Raw genomic sequence first — 14,567 nt, forward strand, 5'->3', positions numbered from 1 at the left:
CAGTTCTCACCTGCTATTACTGTGTTCACACATTCATATAGGAGAGACATGGCTGAGGTGCTGAAACAGAAATCAGGTATATTAAATAAGGAATAAACCAGCACATTTTGAAGAGTTGTCAGCACTATCTTGGAGCTAGTTAGCACCTTGAACTTCACAAGACATTGTCAATATTCTGCTCTATATCCCTTCAAACAGATGAAATGATTCTCACTTAAAAACTGTTGGGGGGAGGAATTTTTGAACAAATGTTTAAAAGCTCAAAAAAATCTTCCTGGAAAAGCACCAAGTAAGAGCACTGTGACACAAGGAACATGGAAGGAAGTGGTTACTCAAACTCCAGTCACACAATACTGAAGCAATCTTGTCCAAGAATCAAATTAAATCCTCTGCCCAAGGTCAAAAACTCATGACAAGGCAGATGGAGAAGCTCAAGTCTCTCTCCAAGCGAGCGAGTCACGCCCCAGCAGCAGAGGACTGGGGTGCAGGAACACACTTCCCATCCCTGGAAATCATCAACCCATTCCCAGTGCCTGATTTCCCCCAAACTCCAATTCAAGGCTGCCTGTGCCAGCTGAACACAGACAGAGCAGTTCTGAGATTGCAGAGGTCCCTACAAAGCCTGATCTGTACGAGAGGGAACCAGGAACCTGCCAGACCCCGAAGGAGCAGGCTCCAAGCACAGGGCACAGGGAAGGAACACAGCTCCAGTGGCACAGAGATGCCCTGAGGGTCAGCTTGGGATGCTGAGAGCCAAAACCAACACTTCTGCTCCCTGGGCACTTGGTGAGACAGCTCAGGGTGCTGTGACTCATTATGAGACACAAAATGACTGAATGGAGACCAAGCCAAAGAGGATTCAGTCCCCACAACTCGGAATTACTGATGTGGGAGCTGGGATTGTCCATCCTCCTGATTTTTCTGGTGGGTTGTACCTATTTGTTACTGCTGACAACTCCCTGGAGATACCTGGATGCTGGTCTGTCCTGAGCCTGCCTTAAAGGAACATGAGGATGGACAGAAATCCTCTGGCTAGAGCTGCTCTCAAGGCTACACAGATTTCTGCTTAAAACCTTGCTCTGTCACTCAACAAGTCCTGCATAAGATCACACTTCCTCTTCATATCAGGGAGAATCCATGTGTTCCCCCCAAGGCATCTATTTCCTGATTTCAGTTCAGAATTAGAACCACTACACCACCACAAACCAGCAACAGACAAGGGACAAGGAAATAACTTCAACTTGATTTAATCTACATTTAGAACATAGAAATTGTAAGAGCCTCTTTCAAAACCCATCTGAGCTGCCAAATGCATGAGAAAGGGCTTTAATATATTCCTTGTCATGCTGCTTTGGTGGGTAAGGCACTCCCAAAAGTCAGGAATCAAATGTGTGAGGTAAATAGGAGAGGCAAATACACAGCTGAGCCTTTTTATACATCCTTCACAGTCATCTCTGGCTTGAAATGCAGTGAAAGGAAAGCAAATTGCTCCAATTTTCATCCATCCATTGAAGGAATTCATGCTGACAGACACCCAGAGATTTTCCTTTAAGGTATTTTACCCCACTCAGGTTTTCCAGAAATAACCCTTATCTAAGAATATCTTTTGATACTTGAAACCAATATACCAAAAGTCAATAAAAAATGATAAAATGTATTATCACCCCAGCTACTGACCCACCCACCAGGCCTCCCCCAGCAGGATGTGTCACACAAACCTGTGGATGAGGTTGGTCAGGGGCTCAATCAGTTTCTTTCCCAGTCTTGGTTCTAATGGAGTAAGAGCACCAAACTATTCAATAAGAAGAAAAGTGAGTTAATAGCTGCTTTTCAACAGCTTCAAAACATTATGTAAATTGCAGCTCACTGTATTTAAACCAAGCTATATTAACATATTTTTCTCTTTGGTTACATTCAAACATTAGAAGATATTCCTGGTTTCTTTTTATTCAGATTGAATGGTAACTATGCCTCCCAGCAAGAAATCCATTTTCACACCCAAGGTAATTTAATGAGAACTTTAATCTTGTAAACAAGAAGCAGAATACTTGCCAGTTTTATAATTTTAATGAGAACCCAATTATTGGTTGACGACGTCATCAGCTTGAAGAAGAGGGGAGCAAGGGAAAGGTAATTCTTGGGATTGCGTCGAGCCAGCTCACAAATCACATTTACTGCAGCAGACTGCACACCTGGGCCAAACAGGAGGGAGAAGCACAAATCTCATCAATGCCTTCATTGTTATTGAAGTTTCTGGTGCACAACCCCCACAGCAAAAGCAGCTGAAGCTTCAGACCTGTGTGTGCAATGGTTTGGCCTCATTGCCAAGCCTGAGGCAGTAAATACAGGGATGCAAAAACTGAGAAAGGGTTTTATTTAATTCTGGCTATTTTCTAATAGAGCAGCAAGCCAGGTATCTGCTTTGGTCCAGCATGAGAAAAAACAGCACACTGCCACGTCCCTGCCCTGGGCTGTGGAACACAGACAACACAATCAATAATCAGCCAGCAGAAAGTTTCCAATCACTCCTGACTTCTCTGATATGTATGTCACAGACATCTTTTGTGGAAAATCCTTTCTTTAGGATTTTTCCTTCTTCTGGGAAGCTGAGGCCCCAGAAAGAGAATGTAAACAGTTGTCTGCTGCTGTGGAATGTAACAGGTGCACCTGTAATTAGTCCATGTTGCTCGTGTACAATTAAGAGCCAATCAAAGACAAGCTTTCTCTGAGACAGTATCAGAGAGAACTCCCTTGTTTATTGATTCCTACTCAATTCTTAGCTTAGCAGCTTCTGAACTTCTCTCTCTATTCCTTTTAGTGTAGTCATAATGTAACATATATCATAAATTAATAAATCCAGCTTTCTGATCATAGAGTCAAGATTCTTGTCTATCTCTCTCGCCCTGAAAGACCCTTGCAAGCCCAATAAAATATGTATTATTTAAAAATGTTTAAATACAAAACAGAAATAATTCCTTAAGCAATCTGACTGGACACATTCACTCCCTTCTCATTGCTCAGCCCCTGACAGGGGTTGTTGTCAGTTTGGAATGTTTTAGTCTAGACAGGCTGGGTGTCCCAGCACAGAGAAATCCTTCACTCCACAAAGTTCAACAGGCAATTTCTTCCTCTCTCTGCAGGTGAGGGATTTTGCTTTCTTTAATAACATTGTCCCTGGAAGATAAATATTCCATGGCCACAATAAAACAGTTGGGAAATGCAATTAAATTTCTCCCTGTAATTGCAGATACAAATCAAGTGAAGATCAAATACATACCACACACAGAATTCCTAAAATAAGTGTTTTGGTGCAGTGAGGGAGCACCAGCACCTCCTAAAGACTGAGCAAAAATGTGAATATGATACTGAGCAATGGCAGACTTCCTGTGCTGCTGCTGCACTGACAACAGTCCTGAGGAGCCCAAAGAGCAGTCTAGACCCAAATAAATAAAAAATATACTAAGGCATGTTAAATAATTTTAACTGCAAGTCAACATTTGCAGCTTGCTAAAAAGGCACAAGTAGTAACAAAACCAGAACCCCAAACTCTGAAATCAACTGAAATATTTTCAATAGCCAAGTTCAACAACAAAACAGGAAACTTTAAGCTGCTTTGTCCATTAAGGTTTAACCCAATGATATACTTTCAGTAGCTGTGGGTTTGAAGAAATGGACATTTTAAAGAATGTATTTTTAATATGGCAACACCCATCAAAACTCTCCTATGCTCACCTACCCTGAGACAGGGGAGTCAGTGCCCAACAGATGATTACAGCGTTTTTCATGCACTCTTTTCTCCACCAGCTCCACAAGTACATGGATCTCTACATGTGAGATCAGAAGGAATTCACTAAAATTCACTCACCGGGATCTGGATCTTCAAGTTTCTCTTTAAGGCGAGGAAATGCAGGACGGAGGGACTCAGGGTACTTCAAAAAAACTTTGTACATGATTAACACTGCCTTCTTCCTGATGTAAGGCTTTGTGTGAGACATCTGGGAAGGAAACAACTGCAGTCAGGCTCTGAGCACATCTGTGAGCTCCTGGGCTCACACTACTGTCACCAAAGCTCTTCCTGGGAGACTCAACTGCTTTTTGAAAACTCAGCTTTGAGGCAAGAGCAAAATGTTGTTGTTTATCACCAGAACTAATGAATGTATTTCAAAATGATCCTCTAGACCTAGCTAAGATCTGTAAAAGCTCCCCAGAACCCCACAAGAACGAAGCAGCAGGTTTCACATTCTAAATTTATCAGTTCTGAATTAAAGATATTTACCAGTTTTTAATAACTTAACATTCTGTAATTATAAAGTTATTTCAACCTTAAGAACTCACCAATGTCATGATGTCATTTGCCAAGTCCCTGGCAAGATCTGGAGTAACAAAACAGGACAAGCCAGTCAGTGCAACTCCAGTATCATACTGGTTAGGGCTACTCAGATCCTGAAAAAAGAGAAACACGCTCAAAAATTTAAGATCACACAGAATGTCAAGAAACAACTTCCTCAGACTAATTTTATTCAATCAACATAAATGAAGCAGAGCTTCTTCTTCATGGGAATATTTATCTATCAACTACTAACACCTGCTAAACTACAGCCAGCCTGGGGTTTAATAATGGGCACAAAGAACCATAATTAAACAAGAGATGGATGACTGCAACATAAAAGTGATCAGAGTGATCATACCTTGGTGGTGTTTTGGGAATGGAAATCGTTTTGAAACACTCAGTACTTATTACAAACACATTTAAAGTGCTAAAAAACTGGTATTAAACACTAACCCTGCTAAGTCCAATTCCAAATGTCAACTTCACTGGGAACAAGCACTCTTGGTGAGTAGAGTTCCACCTTAATCTAGCAGAGAAATGAGATTATTTTTCTCCTGAGCTGCTGGCAGCACCACAACTTCCAGTCCACAAAGACAGGACACAATTTGTGTGTGGAACACATTTATTGGTCAAGGTCTCTTGGATCTATTTGTAGTCATCCTACCCAGCCCTCCATACTCTTTCAGGTCTTCCTAAGCTTAAGTCACCCATAGTAAAATTAATCTATGAGTAAGTTCAAGTACAGACTATAAATTGTGTATCAGGAAACACAAACATGAAGAAGCTGCACAGAGCATTCCCACATGGACTGCTGAATTAAGAGTCCAGATTCACATGGATACTGAAGCTGCTTCAGGAGAGCTAAACATAGTCAGGCCTTTGGGGTTCTGTGCCATTTACATCTCATTTAAAAACCTGCTGCAGGTGGTGGGAAATTAGAGTCTACTTTGAGGATAATGCAATCTACTTCTTAAGGAGCAAAAAACTGCAATCCTGGCTCTAGTGTATTTTTAGAACTGATAAATCCTTCAAATCTCAAGTTGTTGGATCAATGAAACATGAAAAGGCATGAAGAGATTTTATCTTTTATGTAAAAACTTGAGCATAAAGTGAAAGTAGCCAGTAAGTGACTGAAATTCAGTAAAATAAAGAGTCCATAATGAAGACAATAGATATTCCCATTCAGCACAGAATAGTTCAAAAGATAAAGGGAAAAGCACTAGTTGTTTAGGAAGATACTGGCTAACATCCCACTGCTCTTTTTTAAGCAAGGAAAACACATTTTGGTTCCTCAGATGGTAAAAATGTAGGCAGATCTTGTACTGGATCAGTCAAGTTTTAAAGCAGTGATACTTAAAAAATGAAAGTTAAGCACTTAAAAAAAATATCTGTAACTTCAAGAATGGGAAAACAATGCTGCAAACCAGTAACTCCAAATGATCAAACTCTATGAAAATGAATGCACATGTGGGTACATGAATACAGAACAAAACTTTCCATACTTTCCTCAGCATTTTTACACCCAATTCTGCCAGAGAAGACAAAGTCTGATGTGGAATTACAGACAAAAAGATCCCTCACAAGTAGAAGTGCTGTGGAGCCATGTCACTCCTGAGCCACTGCTCATTTTACTTCAGGAATGGGGACATTTTTCCTGCCTGTTACATTCTTATAAGCACTGCCTAGAGACCAGTAAAGTCATTTCGTCCCCATTCTCTGTGCTGAACAAACACAGAGCTGGTTTGAGACAGCACAGGGAGGGATGTGCACAGCTCCTGAGTGTTTCATTAATCCCTCTGCTTGTGGAACAACAGGAAACTGCAAATCAGGAATTCTACTGCAACACCTCTGTATTCCTCATGGAGAAATACTCAGTGCAGATGTGAGAGTGCAAGAAGAAATGAAGAACTGAACATTTACCTTTCTGATCTGATTAGTTGTCAGCATAATGACATCAGTCCCTTCATGAAAGCACTGGGAGGCAGCCAGGTAACCAATGCGCTGGGAAAGGCAAGGAGGAAAACAAGGTTTGGTTTTAAAGTCAATTTAGACAATGTTTAGGTGGAAAACAACTGGTGGCTCTATAAGGAATATTAAAAAGGTGAATGAGTAGGTTTTATAAGCAATATTAAAAAGGTGAATGAGTAGGTGATGAAAAACCCCCCTAGAAAAGGGGGTTTATATCAAAAAAGAGAAAGTTCAGACAAGTAATGTTCTTCTGATCATTTATCTGTCTTAGGGATAATAAAACCACCTCCACCTTCTCTATTTTGTTACACCACAGTTCAGTGACCACAAAGCTGCAGAAATAAGGTAGGATTGGCTACTACAATTATTTTGTTTGTGTTGACTCCTGAGTTTCAGCTATAAAGCCCCATTAGGGAATAATTTCTTAGGAAGCAACATTCCACCATGTTTGGTGAAAAAGGTCTGCAACAGAACATAAAACAAATCTCTCAAGAAAAATTTTAAAGCTATTAGAGAACAAAAAATGCTTGGTACTAAGAATCTCAGGTGGTTTTCACATAAAATGACCCTGGCTTTTCACAAAGGGTATCTGACAGCTTGGCCAGGACAGCTGCATTTACAGAGAGCTCACCTTGAATGTAAACTTGGAAGCACTCATAACTTCAATAATGTTGAAAGCAGCCCAACTGATGTCATAGCCCAGCATCTGTAACTGTGAGCAGAGAAGCCAAGATAAACTTCTGAAATAAAGAGACTCAAGGAAATAGGTCAAGACATGTCTCAAAATCAAAGATGCAACAGGAGTCTGAAAATGAAACTGCAGGCATCACAGGTTTATGAGCAATGTACCACTCAGCACTGCACCACCCACAGTAAGTGAAAGACATCACAACTTTCCAACAGTTTGCATCAGTTCCAGGCTGTCCAAAGCAGCTGTGGCTGCCCCTGGATCCCTGGCAGTGCCCAAGGTTAAGCTGGATGGGGGTTGGAGCACCCTGGGACAGTGGAAGGTGTCCCTGCCATGGCAGGAGGATGAGCTTTAAGGTCTCTTCAAATCCAAATCATTCTGTGATTCTATAATATGCAGTTATATAAGCACTGGTGTGAGTGGGTTTCTTCCTGATTTTCTTTTAATAAAAACCATAAGAGCCACAAAAAAATCTTTACCAAAATTTCTGTCTTCGCCTTGTCAACAAAGGACCGAGCAAAGAGAAACAAACCCAGTTTCAAGTGCTCATGTCACTATACCATAAGAACCAATCCAGCTGAAAACAATTTCTTTTAACTTGTTTGCTTTAAATGAGACTCATTTCCTGCCCCATCACAATTAAATCCAGTTGTACCAAACAGAGCAGGAACTGCAGCCTCTGACGTCAGAGCTGGGGCAGTGGCATCCCCACAGGCTGCACTTAGAGCAGGGAGGCAGAGCAGGCACCCAGAGGCAGGGCTGGCTCCAAATCAGCAGGAAAGAACAAAATGCAGCTGCAGTTGCAGGGGAGCCCAGCAGGCACTTACATAGGTCAGTTTGCAGACTGCGTTTGCCTTCACTGCGATGTTGTCCTGCTTCAGCTCCTGCTTGATCTCGTCGATGCACTGAGAGATGTATTTTGCCTGAGGAAAGCAAACAAAAATTTGAGCTCCTCCACCAGTTTCTCAAATTTCCAGCACGTTGGTGGGGAGAAGCAGCAGAACTCCATTTGCAAATATCAATCACACACACAATTTAGTAAGCACTTAATTCTGACACAATTGCTTATTAAAAAAACCACCACAATTCTGTTACAAAACCAAAAGTATGAGATGTTTCTTTGGTGGTTGTCCCTTCTGCTCTCCCTCACAATTCCACCACTCACTCCAAAGCTCTAGATTCAAAAATCTGCAAACATGAAGTTGTTCAATGGAGACTGAGTAGGCAGAGGTCTGCACAAACCCAGAGTTCACCACAGCTGGAAATCACTGCCTGCAGAGGGACGTCAGAGAACACCCGCTCAGTGGTGACAAGGACAAACTGTCACACATGGCTAACAGCCCACAAATCAAAGGGGACTGATGAAAACACCCCCTTTTGGACCTGCTGCCAATGATGACACTGTGGGTGCACACCCACAACACAGGGACACAACACAAACCTTGGAAGGGACACTGGTGCTTTCTGAACCCCCCAGCCACGGAAACCCCCATGGAAAATCACAAACCCCCTCTCTGGTTCTCAACTTCCATGAGCCCTTTTGCCATTTACACATTTTGATAAATAACAGTTATTTCTATGAATCCCTCAGCAATTCAAAGAGCCAAATGTCACAATGTTTACATTTAAATATTGGTGTTTCACATCTTTCCAAGCAATCACATCTGTGCTTGTGGGAAGGATGTGGCAAACATGTGATTTAAAATTATCTGTACAGATTTTACTTTATTCACAGAATTTGCTCAGCCAAAGATTCTTCCAGTTCACAATTAATTATTATTTTAATACTGAAAGCAGCTGCTACAGGAATAATGAAAATTTAAATGCAAAGAAATAATCTCTCTTTTCAAAGCCATGCATGCAGCAGGGTATTTCACATTCCTAGCTGCCAGAGGAACCAGGTCAGAACTGGATTACCTAATCCCTGCCTGAATACCACCACCTTCCTCCAAAATGATATTTTCAGCATACAAGTGTCTAGTGGCCTGACTTTAATCAGTATTTTTTCCCTGTACACTAATTTTTGTGTATTAATACAACCATTTTTTAGTCTTTTATAAATGTCCTGTGTCACAGACAGCTTTTAATGAAAAATCCTTTCCTTAGGATTTTTTTCTCCTGAGAAGCTGACAGGCCTCAGGAACAAAATGTAAACATTGATTATCTGCTGCTGTGGAATGCAACAGGTGCATCTGGGATTGGCCTCATGGGCTTGTTTGTAATTAATGGCCAATCACAGTGAGCTGGCTCGGACAGAGAGTTGAGACAAACTTTTGTTATCATTCTTTCTTATTCTATTCTTAGCTAGCCTTCTGATGAAACCTTTTCTTCTATTCTTTTAGTATAGTTTTAATATAATATATATCACAAAATAATAAATCAAGCCTTCTGAAACATGGAGTCAGATTTTCATCTCTTCCCTCAACCTGAGACCTCTGTGAACACTGTCACAGTCCTGGAGTGACACAATGCAAGTCACAAAAGTTTGGTGCTATGGATGGAAATCAGCCCTGGGGGAAGGACTTGGGCTGTTGGTGGGTGAGGGGCTCAGGCTGCCCCAGAAACCCCCCCTGTGCTGGGCTGAGCCCCAGCGTGGGCAGCAGGGCAGGGGGGGATTCTGCCCCTCTGCCCCTGGGCTCAGCTCAGACCCCACCTGCAGAGCTGCCCCAGCCCTGGGCAACAGCAGCAGGAGGACGTGGGGCTGCTGCAGCCAGGCCAGAGGAGCCACGGAGATGCTGCCAGGGCTGGAGCCCCTCTGCTCTGAGCCAGCCTGGCACAGCTGGGGGGGCTCAGCACACAGATGAATGAATTTAAGTTGTTCCTAAATGCCTGTGTTTGGATAGAAATACCATCCTTACAGTGGGAATTCTCATGTTGAAGGAGGGCACTGTAAGCACCAAACAACCCTTTCCTGTACACAGATCCCTTCTGTTCTCCTGGATACAGGTGAGTGGATCACATCTGCCAAAACTGCAGAGAGCATCACCCCCAAACACTTAACAACACAGTATCCAGGGGACTTTACCCAGAAACAGATTTGGGATTGTAAACCTTCACCTGAGAGTGATTCAAGTCCTGACAACTCACATGGGAAGTTTAAACTCTTGAGTATAAACTAAAAAACCCTTTTGAGGGTAGAAAAGAAATACTTCATTAAAAATGCTGGAAGAGTGACTTACACAACATGCAACTGATCCACAAATATATTGTACTTGGCCTTGAATATTTTATGCTCCCAGAAGAGCACACTGGAACAGTGTCACAGAATCCTCCATGTGTGTATCTTGTTGCCAGTGATGGCTCTCAAGGCAGAAGGACACACAGACAGGTTCTCAGTCTTTACATCCATAACCAAAAGCCTCACTCATTTCCCACTGCATCTATCCCCACACTATTCAAACATCAGCTTAATCTTCTGGCAACCTCTTCAGAGTTGAGCACAAACTGTGTGAGCAGGAGAGGTGGAAAAAACAGAGCACAGGGAAGTTCAGTAGTGCCCAGCCTGGCACAGCTGAACAAGGCTCCAGAGTCACCAGCCCCAAAGTCCCACAGGTAAATTCCTGCCCACCAGTGAGTTCAGCTTCTGGAAAAGCACATTACAGAACTCAGCATCAGATCTGCAACTGAAAAAGGGGATTAGAGAGAGCAGAAAGAAGTCCTTCTGAAACAGCTGTACTTCAAATCCCAAAACACTCCAAGGAATGACAGGCACTATAAATAGAAAGCTTTACAGGATCAGCAGGTATTAACTTTTTGTTAATCCTGTGGAGTGGCACTGCCATGAATGAGCAATATGAGGAAATCTGATCTGTGCAGTCTCCATCCTAAATCTGAAAGGCAAGCACCACACCCAGCCTGATCTGCTGCCACATCTCACACCCACAGAGCTGGGAGGGAACCTGGAGGTGGGAGCAGATCCTCAGTGAGGCTCTGGCTGTGGAACCCTGACCTGGGCACAGCACTGGGCACTGACCCATACCCACAGCCCCCACTGCTGCTCAGTGGGGTCACACCACACAGCAAAAGAGAGAACAACCCCCTAATGCAATGAAAAAAATTCCAGTCACTCAACAAGGCCTAAATACTTGGAAGAAAAAAAACCTTTAACATTTACATACTGACACAGCAAAAAAATCTGGGTATCTTGCCCAGCACCGATTATGTCTTTGCATAAATGCTTCTAATATAGGAATTTCCTAGTGTGGTAATTAAAACCAAATCTTTCCCAGGATATAAGTAGCTCTGTTTTTCCTTAAATGCTTTTGAGGTCCCATGAATCACAGAATCACTGAGGTTGGAAAAGCCCTCAAGGATCAACAAGTTCAGCAGTTGTTAGTGCAGCAGTGCCATGTTCATCACTCAAACATGCCCCAGATGCCACATCCACACGGTTTTCTGAACACTTCCAGGGATGGTGACTCCACCACTGCCCTGGGCAGCCCCTTCCAATGCCTGACCACCCCTTCTATGAAGCAATTTTTCCTAATATCCAATCTAAACCTCACCTGGTACAGCCTGAATGAAGCAGTTTCCTCCTGCCATGTGCCTGTTCCTGAGAGCAGAGCCTGATCCCCCCTGGCTGTCCCCTCCTGGCAGGAGCTGTGCAGAGCCACAAGGTCCCCCCTGAGCCTCCTTTTCTTCAGGCTGAGCCTCCCCAGCTCCTCCTCATCATATTTGTGCTCCAGATCCTGCTCTGGACACACTCCAGCCCTTCAATGTCTTTCTTATCATGAGGGGCCCAACTCTAACCCCAGGATTCAAGGCAGGGCCTCAGCAGTGCCCAGAGTTCATTTATGCTCCCAGTACTCATTACAATATCAATTTATTTCTCAGCTATTAATTCCTCACTAATCCTGTGACAGTACAATTTGCAGTTTTGTGTTGATGGCTCACACATCCTGGCCAGTGGACTGAGGAGCATTTCCAAGCCCCAACACTCACAGACCTGTGTGTGCCCAGCCTGATGGCTCTGAGGGGGCCAGGCAATGCTCAGGAACCCTCTCAGGAGGAAGAGTGGGAGCAGGGGCAGAGCTGAAGGCTCTGGGAGCAGCAGACAAGGAGGTGAGGCTCTTTTATTGCTGCCAAGAGGGAAAGGAGCCTTCCCTGGCTCGGTGGAAAGGCTCCTTAATGAAATGCTATAGCAACCACTCTGGTAATTGTTCTCTCTGCCAAGGAGCATTACAGGAACACGCCTGGAGCAGCCCAGCTAAAACCCAAGTGCAGCCTGCAGATGTGAGCAGGGAGCACCCAGCAGAGCTGTGGGAACAGCACAGCCACAGCTGCATCTCTCCAAGTATGTCACCAATGAGATGCTGGAGTGTTTTATATCCATTAACAAAATACACGAGCTGTTTTTTAAAACAAGCCCAAATTCCTCAAGAATTCCAAGATCTCACCTAGAAAATATGTGCATTTAAATGAATGTGAGTGGCTAAAATAAGAAAGAAGGCATCATGATCAAATACACAGTCTCTCTGAAATGGAAGGAGGAAGGGCAGAGTGGGTCATGGTAAGAAGCCAAAAATGCCATTTTATAGGAGTTTTCATTTCCCAGCCATATTCTTTGACTTAACTTTGAAAAACACTAAAGCTTTATTCCAAGACAAGACAGAACTTGGGGTTTGCTGACAATTTCAGAGATGCTCACAAAACACTTTTCTTTCTCAAGCAAGCAGTATGTGAAGTTTAAGAAAGTCCTTAATCTGTACAACAATTACATTCCCAACAAATGTGATTCTCCATGCTGTACTTGCTGTGATTACCTGGCAGGAAGGAACACACCAATGATTGGGATGAAGATCACTGCAGAACCTTGACATTAAGTTTAATCATGTAAACTACTCATTTCCTGTAGTCTTTAAGAAGCTGTATTTTCATTTTCATCTCAACCAAATCCACCTTCTAAACTCAAGAGGAGGCAAACTCCCATTCATACCACTTTGGGTTGCAGCCCAGCAAACCAAATTCACTTGATCTGAGTTTCAAACCTATCAGTGCAACATCCAAGCGCTTCCATCCACATGAAAGAGTAAAATGTCAGTGAACACGGTTGTTATTTCTCTGGCACTTACAGAGTTAAATACAGTGTTTTAAGGAAATAATTATTTATTAAGAATTATTTATTAACTGTTAATTATTTATTAACAGTTCCACATGGAACAAGATATTTTTCTGATATGTCTGAAACCACACCATGGTGAAACAGAAATGTTTTGAATACTTGGGAACATAAAAAGAAATAAGCACAAAATGTAACATTTCTTCTGTTTTAAGCATTGTAGGATTTAACAATTTTTGGTAGGACTTTGAGACAAACTCCATGAGATCACACTGAGCACAAGCACATGATGGTCTCACATGAGAGGGAGGTGCCCACTGCTGCAACTTCCCAACACAACCACCATGCTCAGCACCAAAGGCACTCACACCCCAGAACACCTGAGGAGGTGAAGGAACTTCCAGAGCTGTTCGTGCTCCAGGCAGCAGAGCCCATTCACAGCACAGATCAGCTGCCTTGGAAGGAAGGTTGGGAGGAAATATTTATCACTTGTAAGGCTTCTCTCAAAGCCCCAAATGCAGCACTGGATGTCAAACAGCACTGAACCAGTCAGAGAACACTTCTGGTGTTTGCAGTACCTGCACAGTATGGAATGAATCAACTGAAGTAACAGACAAGGGCATTAAAGGCAAAATGTGCTGCTTTCTACTGACTTGGACACTGTGGGATCTCAGCACCTCAGGACTGATGTGCAGAGTGGCCGAGACCACCCTTGGGGGGCTCGGGAGTCCTGGAATGTTGCCAGAAGTGTCTGGTGGCTGGACTTTGATCCCACACGGGAGACGACACCTGTATGAGGATGGGAGGATTTCACTGGGGTGAATGGTGAAGGGATGGGTTAATTAGAGTGTAAAACACAGGGTTTAGGATTTCTGTACAGGGGGGTCCTAAAGAAGTAAGATGGAGGAATTGGGGCGTGTCCTGTTCTTCTTCTTCTTCTTCTTGGCCTCCATCTTCTGTGGTGATGCTGGCACTTTGGGATTGGTTATTACTAAAGGTGCACTGGTTAATAAGGGTAGAAGGTATTGGGGAAAAATGATAAATATTGTATACATAATTTCGAGTATAAAGATAAGTCACCGCCCCGGGGGCTCTCAGTGTGCTCATGGCTGGCTGCCGTGCAGACCTCTGTTGGGACGAAAGAAAATCTTTTAGATAAACAATCAATAAACACCGAGACCGAGAAAAGATCACAAGTCTCTTCTCGTCCTTTGAAGCGCCGGGCTGTCCAAGGCCACCCCGGGCCTTTCCAGGCCACCTAAAAAGCCGAGAAACCGACAGGACCCAGCATTAGAGATCAACACATTACACATTAATGCCCATAAAAATACTGTATTATTTAACTACTGTAGAAAAAGCTATTTGAAATGAACAACAGCATCTTTTGTTTAGGCTGCTCCACAGCTGGACAGAAAGAATTCCAAGGCATGTGCTCCCACACATGCTCCTCACAAGAAACTTCACCAAAGCCATGGCAAGCAGCTGAGAACAGAGCAGAGGCTCAGCAGTGAGTGGGAAGCTGC

At 43.1% G+C, this 14,567-nt stretch overlaps 1 protein-coding gene across 2 annotated transcripts in view; it reads right to left on the reverse strand.

The window, feature by feature from the left end:
* The window catches only part of AP3D1 (adaptor related protein complex 3 subunit delta 1), a 46,464-nt gene that overhangs the window by 23,084 nt on the left and 8,813 nt on the right, over positions 1 to 14,567 (reverse strand). For both annotated transcript variants that reach the window (XM_063160854.1, XM_063160853.1), the window contains exons 2-9: positions 7,814 to 7,909; positions 6,930 to 7,010; positions 6,251 to 6,331; positions 4,336 to 4,443; positions 3,866 to 3,995; positions 2,053 to 2,192; positions 1,719 to 1,792; positions 11 to 60 (exon numbers count right to left, since the gene is read on the reverse strand). In XM_063160854.1, the coding sequence (XP_063016924.1) occupies positions 11 to 60; positions 1,719 to 1,792; positions 2,053 to 2,192; positions 3,866 to 3,995; positions 4,336 to 4,443; positions 6,251 to 6,331; positions 6,930 to 7,010; positions 7,814 to 7,909 (760 nt within the window). The remainder of the gene's footprint in view (positions 1 to 10; positions 61 to 1,718; positions 1,793 to 2,052; positions 2,193 to 3,865; positions 3,996 to 4,335; positions 4,444 to 6,250; positions 6,332 to 6,929; positions 7,011 to 7,813; positions 7,910 to 14,567) is intronic.

This window comes from Melospiza melodia, chromosome 7 (assembly GCF_035770615.1).
Source record: "Melospiza melodia melodia isolate bMelMel2 chromosome 7, bMelMel2.pri, whole genome shotgun sequence".
In the NCBI taxonomy this organism is placed as follows: domain Eukaryota; kingdom Metazoa; phylum Chordata; class Aves; order Passeriformes; family Passerellidae; genus Melospiza; species Melospiza melodia.